At 36.6% G+C, this 19,827-nt stretch overlaps 1 protein-coding gene across 2 annotated transcripts in view; it reads right to left on the reverse strand.

Annotated features, from left to right (window-relative positions):
- Positions 1 to 19,827, reverse strand: part of NCBP1 (nuclear cap binding protein subunit 1) — a 35,972-nt gene that overhangs the window by 900 nt on the left and 15,245 nt on the right. For both annotated transcript variants that reach the window (XM_081152167.1, XM_081152168.1), the window contains exons 9-22: positions 19,214 to 19,311; positions 18,451 to 18,514; positions 15,476 to 15,586; positions 14,428 to 14,492; positions 13,022 to 13,084; positions 12,703 to 12,777; positions 11,250 to 11,353; positions 10,103 to 10,225; positions 8,814 to 8,916; positions 7,901 to 7,994; positions 7,085 to 7,188; positions 5,100 to 5,214; positions 1,489 to 1,617; positions 801 to 914 (exon numbers count right to left, since the gene is read on the reverse strand). In XM_081152167.1, the coding sequence (XP_081008293.1) occupies positions 801 to 914; positions 1,489 to 1,617; positions 5,100 to 5,214; positions 7,085 to 7,188; positions 7,901 to 7,994; positions 8,814 to 8,916; positions 10,103 to 10,225; positions 11,250 to 11,353; positions 12,703 to 12,777; positions 13,022 to 13,084; positions 14,428 to 14,492; positions 15,476 to 15,586; positions 18,451 to 18,514; positions 19,214 to 19,311 (1,362 nt within the window). The remainder of the gene's footprint in view (positions 1 to 800; positions 915 to 1,488; positions 1,618 to 5,099; positions 5,215 to 7,084; positions 7,189 to 7,900; positions 7,995 to 8,813; positions 8,917 to 10,102; positions 10,226 to 11,249; positions 11,354 to 12,702; positions 12,778 to 13,021; positions 13,085 to 14,427; positions 14,493 to 15,475; positions 15,587 to 18,450; positions 18,515 to 19,213; positions 19,312 to 19,827) is intronic.

Raw genomic sequence — 19,827 nt, forward strand, 5'->3', positions numbered from 1 at the left:
TTAAAACAAAGGTGGTAAATGTTACAAATAGGAATAGCACAACTGCTACTGTTAAAACCGTGGTCCTGAAGTGTAAGAAGAAATATTTGGAATCATTTTCTCTTTTTTGGGTTAGAGCATTAAAATAATTTCTTTGCAAAAGAAAAAATTAAGAGAATAAGCCAGTGATCTACACATTCCACAAAATAAGAAACCCAAACTTCATTTTTTAATCTTTTTGGAAATCAGTGACTTGTTGAGCATACATGGAAAAAAAGTATCAGGAAATGAATAAACTCTTCCATGTGCACCCATATAACTTGAATATATTCAGAGACCACTAAAGGACTAGGGGTTGTTTTAATTGACAGTAACTAAATCTAGTGAGAATTTTTATTTGGAGGCTTAAAGAACTTTTCTAGAATAAATGAGGACTTGGGCTGTTAGTTTGTGAAGATACAAGAATTAGTTCCACTTTCCTACCAGTCTTTAATGTAACCTTGCTTCTGAGGGCACTGTTATCATTTGAACATCAGATTTTAAGGACCTTTGTTAATGAAATTACTGTTCCCTGAGCATTTGTTCTCTACATTTTGTATTACAGCTAGGCTTTCTAGCAAAGAATGGCAATTAGGAGTCTGGTACAGAACCAATTCAAGCCTAAATAAACTGATAAGCAATAGTGGGAGCAAATGGACATGAACTAAATGGCTTATGGGTGTTATATAACCTCCTGAAAAATTTTATGATTTTTAAAAATGGAGTATCTTTGCAGCTGAGAATAGTGATGTTTATTATTTAATTAAAAGTTTCCCACAAACCTGTAAGAAGATCTGCTGGAGCCTCTCTATACAGTTCTTATACCACGGTGTTAATACACTGGTCCCGTCAGTCTCACATCGTACTAAGTGCTCAGTCAAGATCATGATAAAGCGCTGGAAGAGGGAGTACAAAGTTAAAGAGTGAATTCTTCAGAAACAGTCCCACTTTTGACCAAGAGACCTCAAAGGTGCTGTTTGTTCTACTGTCTTTATGGTATGTAACTTTCATAATTCAACAAATACTGTCTAGAAAGGTTCACCAGTGATAATGTGAGTTAGTAGATCTTCTGGCAATATGTAAAGACCTTTAATATCTAGATTATGTAGGACATAATCAGAAATGTTATGAGGAATCTATGCACAAAAATGTTCATCAGGAAGGAAAACAGTCATCTAAATGATCAAAAATTGGGAATAATTAAATGAGAGAGGTAGGTATTTAATAAACATTCCCAGTTTTTTAAAGCATGGAGACATGCTCATAGGAGAATGCTAAGCAAACAACACAGAATTTGGAGGCATACATGGTTACCTCTAAGTGCTCAGTTTTTATTTTCCTTTGTAAATTTTTATATTTTTAACTTTTGTAAGTGTGCATGTATTACTTTTATAACGAAAAATAACATTTTTTTTAAACTAAAGAAATGTATTATTTCTTTTCACATATCAATGTCCCAAGCCACCGTACCTGAAATATGACAAGGAAGAGATTTTTCTGTTCACTCTGAGCAGATTCCACTTTTTCCTGCAGTCTTTCTATTTGCTCCTCAAGAGCCCCATCTTTCCTGTCACTGCTTCTGTCGTCATCATCACTTCTCTACAGGATGCAAAGGAATGAAAGGAAGATGCGACTTAGAATTCTACTGTATTAAACCCCATCAGGCAGGGGAAATACTTTCTTCTGTCAGGTTGAATACCATGTGAAGCATTGTATTCTATAGGGAAAGCACTCCACCACCCCAGACAGACACAGACACACACACACACCCTAAAAGTCCTAGGGCCAGAGACATTTAGTGGCACCTGTCTTGGATAATAGCAGTGGGAGTGTTTTCTATCAAGCAGAAGTAAGTTGTGCCTTTTATAAATAGTCCAATTAGGGAGGAAGTGTGTGTCATATATTTTTCCTCCAGTCAAAACAAAAACAACTTTGAGCTCCTGGAAAACGTACTTGATTCCTGTTACTCATCATAGCTATGTTTTCTGAAGCAGCTTGGAACCCTGAATTAGTTAATACTGAACCACCACTACTAGGGAAGATAGAGGGATAGGTTCTTGGAGAGCCTCTTGTCACATGATCAATTATAACTTTGCTTTATGTGTGTTCGTGTTTAAATACATTTTCCTGACCCTCAGTAACATGACTAAATTTCTTTGGCTTTCAGCCTCTCAGTGATGTCCACTACACTTTTTTTTGGTTAATCGTCACCTGAGGATATTTTTTCCATTGATTTTTAGAGGGAGGGAGGGAGGGAGGGAGGGAGGGAAACATCAATGTGAGAGAGACACATTGATTGGTTGCCTGTTGTTTCCTGCATGAGCCCCAGCTGGGGTTAAGGAAGGAACCTGCAACCCTGTGGTGCGTAGGCTGACACTCTAACCAGTAAGCAAAACTGGCCAGGGCTGTCCAATACACTTTTTAATAAATTGGTCATTTAATCCATAAATTTAGCTACTCTTCCATAGCTTTATCACATACTACAGATGTTACTTTAGTACTTGATGGAGCAGCCTCATATACGGATTGGTGAATTTCCTCTTCCCTTTTCTGGGTGTATATTGTTGATTCATGAACACTGAACTCACAACCAACAGCACTGTAACTCATGCCTGGACAAAGCTTATCTAACGTGTATTTTTCCTATCAGGCACATCATAGTCTTGTGCTTAGGAACAGTCTTTCAGTCCTATGTTTGGGGACCATTTTATTTATTTATTTATTTATTTATTTATTTATTTATTTATTTATTTATTAAGTTTTATTATTGTTTAAAATATTACAGATGTCCTTTTTTCTCCCCAATGACCCGTTCCACCCCGTTCCTTCCCCCTCCCTGGGGACCATTTTAAACAGTGACGTAACCAACAAAAAAGCCAGCACAGAATGTGAAAACAGAAAGCACAAATAACGTGGCACTAAATAACACCATGGAAAGGACACTTTTTAAATCCTCACCCGAGGATATTTTTTCCATTGCTTTTTAGAGAGAGTGTAAAGGAGAGAGAGACACATCGATGTGAGAGTCACATTGATTGTTGCCTCCCAACCAGGCTGGGGATTGAGCCTGCAACCGAGGTACTTGCCCTTGGCCAGATTTGAACCTGGGACCCTTCAGTCCACGGGCCGACAATGCTCTAACCTCTAAGCCAAACTTGCTAGGGCTTTTTTTTTTTTTAAAGGACACTTTTTTTAAACAGGAGAACTGAACCAAGAAGTCAGAGAGTTGGCCTGTTTGACCTCAGCTGGGAAACAAGCTCACTGGGCAACTCCAAATGTTCACTGCTCTGCATGTCTGCCAATGACCAGGAAAGCACCCATAGTGATTTTGAGGTTATAAATTTTAGTGAGTAGGCGAGTTTGTAAAACTAGAACTTGAAAATAATGAGGATAGATTGTGTATTCTCATAATTCTGCTATTCTTTATTCAACAAAGATGACTGATGAAAAAACTAACAGTGCTCTCCAGTCATTAATAAATTACTACCTGACCATTTGAGCAGTAACAGAGGGGTAGCTTGCTAATCTTTCGTTGTCTAGTGGGCCACGCAGAAAAACTTGGCAGGCCCTTAAGTAGCTCAAGAGCCACAGGCTGCTCATCCTTGTAATAATTTAGAAATGGCTATGACTGACATGCAATAACTCACAGCAGACTTAAAAACTCTGCTGGCAGTGGTGTGCTCAATAAACCTGTTAAGATTTAACAATTCCCTTCTAGCTCATCCCGAAGAACTTAGAGCATTCACTAAGGTGGTGGTGGTTTTAAAGGCAGAAGAGCCAGAACCTCACTCCAGGTGTGTTATATACCACAGTTCTCTGAGCAAGAAGGTAGGCCTCACCAAATGTAGAAAGCCCATTTCTTTCTAGATAACACTCTACCGGTAAGGCACCATCTATGACAGCCTCTTCTCTTCAAACAAAATTATCAGAACCTCCCTCACTCTGTATTTACAGAATTCTGCTTTTATCTCTCACACACCACCTGTTATGGGGCCTGCCTGGTTACATTCTAGGCCAACTGGCTACATGTTTGTCGTTCCCTAACACTATACTAGGCAAAGTTCTAGAGCACCACTGCCCAATACACCATTGAGCAATGAGGAAAATGTTACATACACCCATGCTGCCTATCACAATAGCCACTAGACTCACGTGACTTTTGAGGACTTGAAATGTGGTTAGTGTGACTAAGAAAATGAGTTTTAAATTGTACTTAATTCAAGTTACATGAGGCTACTGGTTACTGTATTGGACACCACATATCCACAAACGGTGTGGCATGAGGGAGTTTCTGGCGTCTGACAGACCTGAATCAGATCCTGGCTCTGTCACTTACAAGCCATGTAGTCTTGAGCAAGTTATTTAACTTTTCTAAGCCTCAATTTATACATGTATAAGATGGGGATTACACCATTTACCTTGCAGTATTTTAGGTCTGTGAGAGACTGTTTATATACATACATACATACATACATGCCTACACATACATACATACATACATGCACCTGAACCTGCTATAGGTTTGTATAAGTCATTAAACTTGCTCTCACCTTCTACTCTGGTAAATATGTGTAACACTGGAAAATGCCATCATGAAGAAAGCCAGCACTATTACACTAAATCACAGAATACAGCCAGCTCACTGCTTCCCCCCAAAATGGCAAAGTACTAAACTTCTTATTAAAATTAGAAGTATTTTATAAACCTGGAAATGACTGCCACACCCCTCACAGTACAGGTGGACTAGAAAACATCGACAATCTTTCTCCCCTCCCCTCTTGCAGCAGAAACTTACAGAAATACAAGTGTTCTCCTTCACTCTCCTCTTCCCATTTGGGAAAGACAAACGTGAATCTGACTCAGAGATGGTAAACTATGGAAAAGTAAGGGTGTGGCTTCCTAAACAGGCTCACCATGCAGTACAACAGAGAGCAACAAACCCCACGCTCTTCCTCCACTTCTACAAGCAGCTCTACATAACTTGGCCTCAGAAAAAATAAGGTCCCATTAAAATAATGAACTCTGAATATTCAAGAGTTTCTGGTATACTTTGACCTTCTATGAATTGAAACAAAACTTACCCGTTTGTGCTGCCTTGCGAGTTTTTCTTTAGCTTCTTCCAGCTCTTTTTGGATCTTCAGAACGTGTTTGTTCATCTTACGAATTGTGGAGTGTAAGATTTCCCAAACAAACAATCTTAAAATAAAATGGTATTTGGTTACTGTATACTAAACTATGCTTACGGAAAATAATACCTCTCAACTTTTATAATCTACTCATTCTTTTTTTTAAATCCTCACCTGAGGATATTTTTTCCATTGCTTTTCAGAGAGAGTGGAGGGGGAGGGAGGAAGAAACATTGATTTGAGAGACACATCAATTGGTTGCCGGGGCCAGGGATTGAGGCTGCAACTGAGGTACGTGCCCTTGGCTGGAATTAAACCCAGGACCCTTCATCCCACGGGCTGACACTCCACTGAGCCAAACCAGCCAAGGCTATAACCTACTCATTCTTAACGTCTGGTACAGCCTTCCACTCCTTAGGCAGAATTAATAGTAGTATCTCCATCAACATTTAAGCATTTATCTATACCCATTAGACTCAGGTGAGCTTTTTGAAGGCAATACTGAGTCCTTGTCATTTTACTTATTTCCATCGCCTACTAGACATGCATTGAAGGAATGTGTACATATTCACTGAAGTGAAATGGTAAACCAGAAAAAACATTAAGAACAAAATCACGTTTTCTCTTATTTAAACACTAAGTATTGGAATTTTCTTGAAATGGAAACCTAACCTGAGGTTCCATTTCAAGCCTCAGATTATACTATTTAGCACACACTCAGCCAATTCTCTTGGAACATTTAAGAAACTCATTAGTTGATAATAGCTGTAAACTGGGCTTTTAAGAATGAGATAAATTTTGTATGTCAACTACCTTATCAGCAAATTGCTAAAGTACCAGGATCACCTTGTAGGTCTTTTACTCTGGAAGGGGCGGTCAGAGAAGATTTTGCAGTTAGAAATGGCTGAACTTGGTGTTAAAGAACAGAAGGAGCTCTTGCACAATTTATCTATTCATGAATGCATGTGTTTGAATTCTGGCTCTGCACTTAACTGTGCGATTCTTGGCAAGCTACTTAAGCACTCTGAAACATCTACTTTGTAAAATAAGGAGGATAATGTAACCCCCTCTGCAGTGGTGGTGTAAATGAGCTGCAAAAGTGAATCACTCAGGGTAATGGCTAACACGTACTTGGGTGGCCAGTGTTTTGAGTTTGCAAATCTGAGAATGTCTCTCTGTAGCTTTCATTTGTGAATGCCAAAGTAGCCAGTATGATAACCTTAGATCACACCCTTACATCCTAAGGACTCAGTTTATTTCAGACCAGTGTCCTCTGTCAATAACAGACACAATGAAGAGGATAAATGCTTAGTTTTTAAATTTTATGTCTTTGCAAGTAATTTTCCTTTGTTTCAACTCCTGTCCCAGTCCTGATCCATTGTAGAGACTGAGGATTCAATTTCATGAATAAGAACCAAGCTTAATGAAAAGTCTCTTTCCTTTAGGGGGAATGGGTCTAGAATGAATCTTCTACATTAAATCTAGGATTTTTATTTTTTCCCTTCCTCGCAGGCATCCGGGTGCCCACCAGGCCTCCCTCCATCTCTCCAAGGATGTGTATTTAATCTGTGACTATTCTCCCCATTCCTAGTGTGCACTCTAAGTCCCCAGTGGAGCTGGAATTTTTTTCCATGGTCCATTTTCTACCTGAGACCCTGACACAGCCTGATCTTCTCTCCTGGTAGTATAGATCCTTGTCAGCATTTCTTCTTGACTGGTTTAATCAGGACTTACATGTGTGTCCCTAAGAGATGCTGCAACCTGACTGACTGGCTGTGTGTATTTCCACTGTCCAATTATCTGCCGAGTTCAATCTTACCAGACTGGACCATTAGTATATATTAATAACCTGGTTTGGATCAAAATTTGGAGATGATGTATAAGACTACACAAAAACCAATTCTTAGAGAATATGAAATTCGTAAAATAATTCATATTACCTAGTAAAGTCACGAGATAGCTCTGAAGAGAAAATCCAATTTGCTACTGCAGCACAATCAACAATCTGTGTACGGATCATCTTGTCTACTAGTACAGCAATCATCTACAATGAGGGAAGAATTATGACAGTAAATTACACTTATAAATATGCCATAATCCCAATGCTACAAAAGTAAAATAAGAGGGTTGTAAAATTCATTTTCAGTGGCTATGGAACAATTAATTTGACCATTAGACCTTAAGATTTATTCTGCCCTCTTTTTTGCTCTGGTACTTACTGCAAAAATACTATAACAACAATAAAGATTGAGAAAAAACCAACAATTCTGAAAGATAACACAAACTTAAAAAATTTAGATAATACCTTCAAAACCTATTTTCCACTGAATCCTAAAATTTAAAAATGAGTGTTTTATCATAAAAAGTCTTAAATATACTCTAAAACTTATTTAAATACCTCTTTATAACTCATGGTATGAAAACAATATATTGAGATTTGAGAAATCTGGGGCGTGTTTGCAGAAATTGGGTAGACTACACAACCATCTCCTACCCAATTGGTAGAATCTTCAAGCAACAAACATTCTTACTATTTAAAATGTGTTAAGATACTATTGTTCTAAACCAAATCATAATACTTGCTCCTAAAAAAAAAATCAAACATCATTAATTCATGGCATTTAACAAATTATAGATTTTAAAACCATTCTATAGACAAATTTCATGTTTTACAAACTAAAACAATAGTAATAAATAGCCTTGTTTTTATACCTATAAAATTAGAGCCTCAACATGTCTAATTAAATAGTTTTTACCTGTGGATGGTTCCTCCAGACTTCAAACATAACTCTTAAAACATGTAACTTTCCTTCATCACTTTCAGCTAGAGTTTTGAAGACTTCATGAAACCTTTTGGCAGTGGGAGAAAAAAATACCACATAAAACTTACTTGTTAAGCATTTTTATGTGTCAAAGCCTTTTCAGTATTACTTAATCTATAGTGCAAAATAACTGAATGTTAACCATTAAGGCTATAAAAGGAATGATTAGGGATTCACAGTATGTATGGAATTTGTCACAAAATCGTAAGAGATTTACAATACATCATTGTTAGCCCAGGACTACAGCTTACTGTGTATCTAAGAATTGATGAGGGCTAAGGAACCATTTTCAAACACAGGTGATATATTCTGCGTGACTCACCTTCTGTGGGAGCCCTGCAAGTAATAGACTTGAAAGTTGAGATGGGGTGAGGAGCGCCAATTCTCCGCTTGGCTGGAGGAATATCTATATGTTCTTTCTAATTCTGGACTGTCTGACGAGTTAGAAAGCTCTTTCTTTAGATGCCAACCTTTGGGTGGCTCCTAAAAAATGTAGTGGACTCTCATTTCTGCTTAACTTCCTTTAGGAAGATGCCTAGACATGGTGGGAGCTTCTTGACTTATATATGCCTGTTCTAAGGACCCAAAATTTTTTGCTGGTTTCTCTAAAGGTTTATATAAACAAAATATACATTCCATGTATATATGCAAACTATACACGCAGACGGATAGAAGGCGCAGGGCGAGGACTTTAGCTACCACAAAACAAAACCCATTATATCAAGTTACATCATAATACTATTATTAAGATCTGCATATTCAGCAGTTATAGGTAAAAATGACTATACCGTTGGTATTCAAAGCAAAGTTCTAAAACCTAAAGAAAGAGTGTTCTTGTTGCACTTACTTTGCAAGAGCACTAAAGGAGTGGCTGAACGATTTGGCTGCTAAATGTAGCAGAGTCTGCACAAAAACCTCTATTTTCAATGGGTTAAAGCTGAATCCTTCATCTGAAAAATATTACACAGTAAGATAAATAGAACAGTGTAAGTGTAGCAATTCCTTGGTCCCTCACCTGGAGTGCTAAACAGGTGGCATGCTCACATCCAGATATTAAGTCAGACATTCATGTAACAACTGTGAGTACTAATAGACAATAAAAGACCACCACTGACTTCAAATACTCAAATTATAAAACTAAGCATAATCTTAATTCTTTGTCTTTTGCGTGTTTCCCTAATTCTTCTATATGATCCATTTCTTCGACAAATACCACATAGATTTCCTTGTTCATATCTCTCAATATGGTAGCAAGATAAATATAGTATTACCAAAAAATACAGTAAACCCTAAACACTCAAGTTTATGTCCTAAGATGTCTGACAATGTCTAAATTGAATACCATACTTTTGACTTAGGCTTTCTAATTAATTTTCTCTAAAATCCTGTGTATTAGAAAAATCAAAATCCCAGTAATAAAATAATCCAAAGACCATTAATGTTTTGTTTTCATTAGCCCTTTTTCTAGGCACATCTTATGCACAGATCTAACAAAAAAATTTTCTTCCAAAATGGTTACCTAGTTGTCGAAGTAGACTTTCATCTGTTTTACTGATTTCTCTCTGTGTGTCAATACCACATTGTTTTAGGTAGTGTGGTTTTCAGGATATGTTTTACATGTGATAAGGCAAGTCCTTCTCATCACTTGTCTTAATCCGTTTATTGATTCAAGTAAACTTACAAATTATTTTGCCAACTTTTCCACTCTCGCCTTTTAAAACCCTAGGGACTTTCATTGGAATTACATGATACATAGTGTTAAACATTATTATAATAATAGTTTAATTTGGAGAAAACACCCAACTTTATAATACACCAAATCTTCCTGTTCATGAACCTCTCTAAAGTGAAAGCAGTACTAATTTAAAAATCTTTGAATGATAGCAGTATATTGTACTTTGTATTTAATTTATATACATAATGCAAGCTATTTCATAAGGATGTTAGGAGCTCTTTTTACACAAGGGAGAAAATACCTGGGGTTCTAGCAACAACTGACAAGTTGAACAGGTCAAAGGAATACAATGCTTTAAGAGCATCAATGACATTTAAGAGGCGCTTGTGTTGCCAGAGTTATGTTTATGCTCTAACCTGGCCTATATATAGTTCCACTCAAGAAACATTTAATTCCCTTACCGTCATCATCATCCTGGTTAGGATTTGGTACATCTTTCAGAATGCTGAAGATTTCATCACTGGTTGCTTTACTTTTAAAGGCAACAGCTAAACAGAGGGCAACCGAATGTCCAGGAAGAGAATCTAAGGACAGAATGAGGGAGCAGGAGATCAGGTTTTAAGATTATTCTTACAAATAGTTAACAGGAAATTAAAAAAAATTCTTTTCATTCAAAATAGAATACTCTTTATTCCAAGATCAATATTTAATCAATCTGTACAAAGAAAACCACGTGAAAGTTACATTTAGTAAGTCGATGGCTTTTCACCAAAAATAAGGCATAATTCTCACTTCAACACTTCCTTAAGAACAGCTGGCTTACTGAAATGTACAGTACAAGGGGTGTGAGCCTCCTCAGGGATGAGGGCGAAGGAAACTGTGAATACAGTTAAACTGTCCTTGAACAATCCTCAAATCCCTAGGCTTCCGTAAGCTGAAAAGCTGAGAATCAAGGTATTTCTCTTTTATTTTTGCCAACTCCCCTTTCCTCCTCCTTTCCTGAGATAGTGGAAACAGTTTGATCAAGGTAAAGGCTGCCAGCGTAAGACAGGTTTTTTTTGCTTGTCTCTTTTTCTGAGTCCATACATAAACCAGATGCTCGTGTGCTGTGACTCCACGTGTTTACTACCAGTTAATATGAAGTGTAAAGCACAAAATGGCATATCAAATTATAGTCCCTCTGGTTTAGAGTGCAATCTCATTGGCCAAAATATAGTCTATATATGCCTGTGTTCTCACACCTGAACTGGTATCAGATGATAAAGTAGTCTCCATCACTATGACAAATATACATCTCCATTTTAGTAAGTTCTGGCTATAAATTCTTCTTGTTATGCTTACAAATACTTAACATAATGTCATGAATATAATATGATAAGCAGTGTTAAACGAAAAAAATTTACAAGTCAGTAATAACTAAGTAGATCACAATGAATCTTCAAATGATGACAGGGCAAATAAAACAACAGTGGCCAGTAGCAGATGACCTTTCAAACAGAGAAAATATAAATGCAAGAAAGAGTTAACTTTTTCCTCCTTAAATACCTGGTATCAGGGAATACTTGCATTGTTACTTTTAGAGACAGAGGGATTTGTTTTATTACTTACTGCTACTTTCATCTCCATACTTGTAAATGCAGGTTGGGTTTGCAGGACACAGAGCTGAGAAGGTAGGAGGAACAATATCTAATATACGCTGATGGTAAGACAACCTACAATACAAATAAGAGCCTCAGAAAATAGTGTTCATCAGTTCCATTCTTTGTTAACATCCAGCTTAACCAAAAAGTCACAATCTGCAACATTTTTATGCCAACTCATAAAAGAAGGAATAATGGAAAAAGAAACATCACTTGGCAATTATCATAATGGTGGCAGGTAAAAGGAGTTGTCAGTGGCGGTTTGATGAAGAATAGGTGAAGTGGAGGATTGATGAACAGGACAAGTGTAAACCTCAGAATGTCTCCTACAAAATAATCAATTACAAAGGGGAAAATGAATTTAGGTGGAGAAGCCAGCAGACACTGACATGACCAAGTAGTTAGGGTTAACATCTCCAGGGGCTGGATGCACTGGGAAGAGCACCAACAACGTAAGACTTGAGTCTGGTCATGAGGACACAGCCTGGTGACCCAAGAAAGTAAGGCGTAGATTCTTTAAAACTGCTAAGGGCATGAAAAACAGAGAAGAATAATTGTTCACGACTGAGGAATGTGAAGATAATGACAACTAAATGCTACACCTGTTCTTGGATAGGACTGAACCAGAAAGAAAAAACACTGTTAGGATAGCTGGCAAAATTTCAGCAGCATCCATGGACTGTACGGTAATATTGCTGTACCAGAGCTGATTTCCTGATTTGGAGGGTTGTATGCTGACTGTGAGGCAGTGTCTTTGTTTTGGGGAACTATGCAATGGATTGTGAAAGGTGACGAGATGTTATCTGCAGCTGGTTTCCAAAGGGTTCAGAAAAAGACCAATGTAGTGGTGCATACATACAGAGGGAAAAGGGAGTGAGAGCTAGAACAAACGTGGTAAAATGTTAATGAGGGAATCTGTATGAACAGGATGGAGTTCTTTGTACTATTTTGGCTACTTTACTGAAATCTGAAATTATTTAAAGTATATTTGATAAAAAAACCCACACTTTTGGCTTAATTCACACAGAATCCAGATGTCATGGTTGCCTAATTTTTTCAGCCTTAATTTTGATTAAAACTAACAAGGAAGAGAGGCAGGTAGTTGGATTTTAAAAATTATATTCTGGGCCCTGCCAGGCGTGGCTCAGCGGCTGAGCATCAACCGAGGATCCAGGCAATCAGGGTTCGATTCCTGGTCAGGGCACATGCCCGGGTTGTGGGCTCGATCAATGACTCTCATCATTGATGTTTCTATCTCTCTCTCTCCCTCTCCTTTCCTCTCTCTGAAATCAATAAAGAGATATTAAAAAAATAAAAATTAAAAATTATATTCTGGGCATATACCACAAATACAGAGAAGAGAAAATTCCTCCCACAGAAATTAGGAGACCTAAGCTAAGGAGAAAACACAAAGAACTTACCTCATACATTTTTCTAGAACTTCTCTTACAAACTTTGGTTTGGGACTTTCAGGATCTTGAGTAAGACAATCTGACCTAATGAGGAAACGTAGTTTTATGAGTTCTTACACAGAATCTGCACTTATACCTAACTTGTACTTAGCTACAAACAGTTTCCTTCTACTAAATTATTTCATTTACGTATATAAATATAAAAAAAATAAACTAAATATTTTAGACCATGAAGGCTGTTTTTATGTTATAGTTTTAAATATTACCAGTATTTTTTAAATTATGGTAGACTATAGAGAAAGGAAAACTAAAACATAATACCACTTACCAATCTTCCCAGCTCCAACGGAACTGGAAGTTACTTAGATGATGGGAAAACCAATTAATAAACCTATACAGAGAAGTAGGAGGAAGGAACACAAAAAGATGAACGGTTACGGTTTATACCAGGAACTTATGTAATCTTTCAGACAAATAGAACTATGCTATAGAGTAAAATGACAAGCATATACCCCTGCCTATAGCGGTATCTTCTGCCTCTTACCCTTTGCTCTGCAAATCCTGTACCTCATCTTCTACTTCAAAAAATAACAATCTCCTATCCCATTCCTTTTAATAGTCCTATCTTTTTTAAGTGAATAAGAGATATGATTTGAGTGCCTGTTTTGTGCCAGGCACCTTATATGTTTATATAATTTAATAACTTCTGTGGAGTGTATTATTTTTCCTATTAATTTACAATAAAACAGTGGCAAAAAAGAGATTAAATAAATTGCAGATAAAACATTTTAAAAATGGCAGAGCCAAAGTATTATTTTTCATCTTCACACCATGCCCTTTCACCACAAACAGCAAAATATACCACTGGAGCCTCCATTCCCCCTAATCAGACATCTGATCTAACTAGACAGGGATCACCTTAGCAAATTGTATAATGCTATGAAAATTTTAAGAGCCCAATAAATATTTGCTGAATGAATGGCATAACTGGGATGCCTAATACAACTGGTAGTTTTATTAATTAGACTGGGGGAAAAAGTCAGAAGACACTTTCTTAAAGTACATCCCTCATGTACCTATAATTTCAATCACTGAAATTAATCAAGATAACAGGTCAATGACACAGAATAGCCCTTACTGATAATTTTCAGATATGGAATTTGAATAACAGACATAAAAGATCATGGAAATTGGAGAAATATTCAGTATCTGTCCTGATCTGATTTGGGAAACTGAGAGGTAAGAAATAATACTGGCTAATAAAGGTGGTACATAGGTCTCACTCAAAAGACAGTGGGCATGCAATGACTACAGGTATAAAAATCCAATATGGTCTTCTGTATAAACAGTCTTGAAGCTGGAGTTATATAGAAGCTAATTATTTTAGAAGCAGATATTGTGTCTAAACAAAAATATATGTTTATATATAATTTACAGTATTAAACTCTATTTCTACATAGAGGTTAGCATCAAACCTCACCACAGGCTTCATTTCATGCTGAAAATTAGACCAGAAAGTGTAATGTGATATTTACAACAAATATGAGGGGTTTTATTTATTAAAAATTTTTTTTCATTTACATGAGTTTTATTTTTATACAAAGAATTATTTGGGGGAGGCAAGAAAGAATAATCAAGTTGGAAATTCTTAAAAAGGCAAATCAAATTCTTTTTATAGAGTACAGGGAGTAGAAGCAGGTAACAACCAGTACAGAAATAAGGCTATTATTGTACCTGTCTACGCATGTAGTATTCATCGTGTCCAAACGCATGTATAACATTTCAGTTGCCTGTGCAAGCTGTGAATTTGAGGATAAGGAAAACTATTCTCCACACTCCTTCAAAATAAGTTGTGACAGAAAAAATAAGTAACATCTCCTAGAAGTCGATATAATGAATAATAATGTTGAACATCTTTTCATGTAATTGGCCTTTTTAAAAATAGCTTTTGAGGTATCAATGTATAATAAATTTACCCTATATACACCCATAGAATCAAGATAATGAACATTTATTTACATCACCTCGAAAATTTCCCCATGCTCCTTTGCAATCCATTCTTCCTTCTCCCCATCCCCACCTATGTCACCAAGCAAATACTGGGGTGTGCTGTCACTAGATTACTTTGCATTTCTAGAATTTTGTGTAAATGGAATCATATAGTATGAATTATTTGGCTTTTTTTTTTTTTTTTTTAATCCTCACCGAAGGACATGTTCCCGTTGATTTGAGAGACAGAGAGAAACATCGATGTGAGAAACATCAATCAGCCTCCTCCTACACATACCCAAACCTGGGACCGAACCCGCAACCCAGGTATGTACCCCAAAAGGGAATTGAACCTGCAACCCCGTTGCATGGGAGGATGCTCCAACCAACTGAGCCACCTGGTCAGGGCTGTTTGGCATTTTTTACTCGGAATAATTATTTTATAATTCATTTATGTTTTTGCTGGCATAAAAAATGTGTTCCTTTTTATTACAGAGCAGTATTACATTGTATAGGTAAAAGAATATTTGTTAATCCACTCATGTATTGATGAATATTTGGATTGTTTCCAGTTTGGAGTTACTACAAATAAAGTTTCCATGAACAGCGCTTCCATTTCTCTTGGGTAAATACCTAGGAGTAGAATGGCTGAACTGTATGGTACACACGTTTAACTTTTAAAGAAACGTCAAACTGTTTTCATGAAGTGATTTAAACCCATAAGCAGAAATATTTAATAGTCTTTTAAAGCTAGGCCAACGAGAGTTAAGTTTAAAAACAAAGGAAAGGATACAACTTGGGGTAGAGAGCCAGGCTGAAGTTTGCACAGTTCAATGAGAAGTGTTGTGTACATCACATCAATGTGGGGGGGTGCTGGAAGTTGAAACAGCTCTGCAAAGATCACCTATAAAAGAGTCAGGATTCAGAACTCAATTCAACAGCTACCTATGCACATCTACTATTAGAAAGATCTCAACATTCTAAATGTAAACTCTAATTTCATGACATTTATAATTAAAGGATTAGTTTGTTGTTGTTGTTAATCCTCACCGGAGGATATTTTTCCCATTGATTTTTCTTAGAGAAAGTGGAGGGAGGGAGAAATATCGATGTGAGAGGACACATTGATTGGTTGCCTCCTGCACCCACTGTGACCAGGGCTGGAAACTGAACCTGCAACCCAGGTACATGCCCTAGACCAGGAACTGAAACTAAGACCCTTTGGTGCAAGGGCCAACCCTCTAACCACTGAGCCACACCAGCCAGGGCAAGAAGAATTACCTTTTAATCTTTAATGAAAATTTCTTCTCTAACTCAAACAAATAAGAATATGCAAATACGGTAAACCCTGATTTTTTAGACCTAGATTTAAAGGACTCCAGATTTAACTGACAAAATTTCTGGTCTGTATGTCATATGTGAGAATTAACACCCTGTTAATTTAAAAATGCTTTTAACCAAGATTTGCTTATAATTAAACTAACAGGTTATTTTTTGCTATTAATTCATAATAACCATGAGGCTATTTGTAACAAATTTTAGTGAATAGGCCATATGTTGGAAAAAACACTATAGTAATTTTGCTGACATAAATATTACGTATCTACAACTATAGCCTACATATTAAATCCAAGAGTCACTGCTCATAAACATTGCTCCATGAATGATTAGCATGGGATCACATGGCATCGCTCTAGGTAACTGATCTGTTGCCCCAGGGCATGACTTTCTGCAGCAGTTTTAACTCAACTTGTGCTGGCCAATGTGCTGATGTGTGCTAAGTCACAACCCAGCCATGTGCATGCATGCATTTATTAGACCTATTCAGTATAAATTTAAAATTACAGTAATACATATAGAAAACTTCTCTGTGAAATTAAACTTTCCATACATACTTATTTTTATTTATTTATTTATATATTTTTTATTGTTCAAAGTATTATAGATGTCCCTTTTTCTCCCCTTTGACCCATTCCACCCCGTCCTATCCCCCTCCCCGGTCCCTTACCACACCATTGTCTGTGTCCTTGGGTTGTGCATATACGCATATAAGTTCTTTGGTTAATCTCTCCCCCTCTACCCACTCGCCCTCCTCTGTCCCTCTGAGATTCGTCAGTCTGATCCATGCTTCCACATCGCTGAATCTATTCTGTCACCAGTTTATTAATTTTAATTACACAAACGTGTCTATACAGTAAAAACAGGTAAACTAACTAATGTGTCAATTTTTTAACATACACATTCAGAAAACCTACTTTATTACATAATGGACTTTTGGCTGTAACAGACACCCCCTTGCTAGAATTAGTCTGTTATATCAAGGTTTTACGGTATTAATGCTTATTTGATACTCCCAAAGAACCATGCAATTAAATTCCAACTCTGGAAGTATGGGAGTTGATTTACTGAGGCACAGATATATCAACTTTATTATTATACATTAAGAAGTAAAAATCCTTATGAGACTCTGAAGATGCAAACAGTCAATAGTCAAGTCATTCCACTCTGCTACTTCAAACTGGTGTCCACAAACCTTTTTTATAATCCAGGGATTCTTTGCCATGCCTCTTGTTCAGAAACTTGTTTCCACCCTCCCTATGTAGTGTGTAGACCACCTACCTAGAATTCTAAAGCCTGATTTGCATTCCTTTCTCTGACTCCTGTCTCCCAGACTTCCGTACTTCATTCTGATGACTTTCTACACATTTTGCACATTTAAAGATATGACTTATATTTTACACTTCAATTGACATGCCAGTGAGTCAAATTCAGGGCCTATGCTTACTCTCAAGTTTTGTAAAAATTGGACAGATGCAGTACTTTTAAGAAAGCACACTAGTATGAAAAAAAAGTGGATCTTAATACATAAGTAGGCTTGGCCAGTGTGGCTCAGCGGTTGAGCATCGACCTATGATCCAGGAGATCCCAGTTTGATTCCCGGTCAGGGCACGTGCCCCAGATGCAGGCTCGATCCCCAATAGGGGGCGTGCAGGAGGCAGCAGATCAATGACACTCTCATCATTGATGTTTCTCTCTCTCTCTCCCCCCTCTCTGAAATCAATACAGATATATACATATATATATATATATATATATATATAAAAGTAAGTATGTTCATGAGTATTTTAACTTAAATGAATATGTAACTGTCAGTTTGACCCATGTGTCAAGTGAAAACACTCTGTTGGGACATAAATCTTACAAGGTTCAAATATACTACTAATATCCTTCTGTATGACTTAATATGGGGTCAAAAGCATTATTCACTGTTCCTACTTCCAAAACAGCTGGCCCTTGATGTCTAAGAATAAAGATTTATACTTAACCCTACCTTGTGAAACAGCAAATAATATACTTGTCAGGTGTATACTACTAGTAAGAGGCCAGTTAAACAGTTAAAAATAGATTATCTGCAGAAGGTAATACAATATTGTAAAGTATTACAGCCACTTATACATCTGTTAAGTGGACAATGTATTGAGAGGGCTAGATGTAATTTACATTATCCATAAGTATTCCTGAATGAAGACATACTATATAAATAACTTATAGGCAACTCAAAATTCCATTTGGCTATTGGTTTCAACCTCCTCTTTTCTCTGTACTAACATGGCTAACAGAGCACCAAAACAAACACCAATATCCTTGCTCCTCTGTTAACTTTTAGTACCTGACAAGTAGCAAGAAAAAACAGCCAAAAGTAGATTACACTTCAAGTCAACAGAAAGATTCTGAAACTGAGAAACAAGCTTCATGTGGAATGCATACCTCAACTATGTGGTAGTTCAAGGGGATCTTGTTCTTCCCTGGATAGCTCACCAGCTGCGCAGCACTATAAAAGGTATAATTTAAGTTCAGTCAGTACACAAAGACACACGAATGATCAAATAAGTAGTTTCAAAGCAGTTGCTTAGATATAAGGAAAGGAAATCTTTTCTGAAATCTAGAGCTCAGTTACTTCACTACAGCACAAATTATTTTGTCTGCCACAAAAAAAACCTCTTTAATGCATAAAATATTCCTTGAAAGATCAGGAGTTTAAGTAACAATACTAAGGAAGCATATTCAATCTACTAAGTAAAAAGTTTTAATAGGGTAGACCATTCCCAAAAGTTATTTCTTTCCACCTTAAAATCTAAACCAAACTTTCCAAGGTTTAAGAAAATATTAAAAGTAAACTTTTTCAAAGCTAGATGTCTTAATGCTAGAAAACACAGCAAAACCATTAGTATTCATTTATTTCCATAACATTTGCACCAAAAATATTGTCATTCAAGTTAATTTGTCCACAGCATATAACAAACGTCCACACAAGAAAGCTGGCATCATGTGCATTACTATAAAGCACTCAGAAAAGTACTACTTTGAGGGAGACTATTTTGAGAAAGCAAAATAGATTGGTCTTAGCAAGACAGTGTGTCAGGAAGAGAGATTTTCTTATATTCTTAACATTCGTTTTGCTCTTATCAACTTATCAAAATTGCTACCTTTTTCCCACTTCACTCTAGAAGTAACATGAAAAGAGCCCTACCAAGTCTTTCTTTCCTTCCAGTGAGACTTAATGATGCAGTGAAGATTCTCTTCTATTACAAATCTTTCCACGGAGTGACTCCCTGGCATTACAGGGCCCTAGAAAGAAAACCAAATGTATATGCTACAGACCTAAAAAAGATATTTTCTTTCACTTATTCAACAAATATTTGGGAGATTATTATGTTTGATACTATACTGGGTGCTGGAGAAAAGTTCGAAAGTGTGAAAGCTCTGTATTTTCAGCAAACGTCACTGTCATTTTCGCTTACATCTACAGCAGAGGAGACTGCCAGCCTCAGCGTTTCTTCTACACATCTGAGACCAAACTATCATAGCCCAACTCAATTCTTACATGACACAAAATAATTCTTGCACATCATTAGCCCTATACAGTTTCGTCTATTCTTTTAAACCATAAGGGTGGGTTACTCCCATAATAAATGAGGGAAAATTTTGTTTCAAATACTATACAGACATAACAAAATCACCTATGCATTGTAAGATACCCACATTATATTGTTTAAAAAAGGTTAGAAAACATTACCTACATATTGTTTCATTTTTTAAAAAAGTATATGCATAGCAAACAGGTTCAAAGAGTTTACCTTTATT

Source organism: Miniopterus schreibersii (genome assembly GCF_964146895.1).
Source record: "Miniopterus schreibersii genome assembly, chromosome: 11".
NCBI classification, from domain to species: Eukaryota; Metazoa; Chordata; class Mammalia; order Chiroptera; family Miniopteridae; genus Miniopterus; species Miniopterus schreibersii.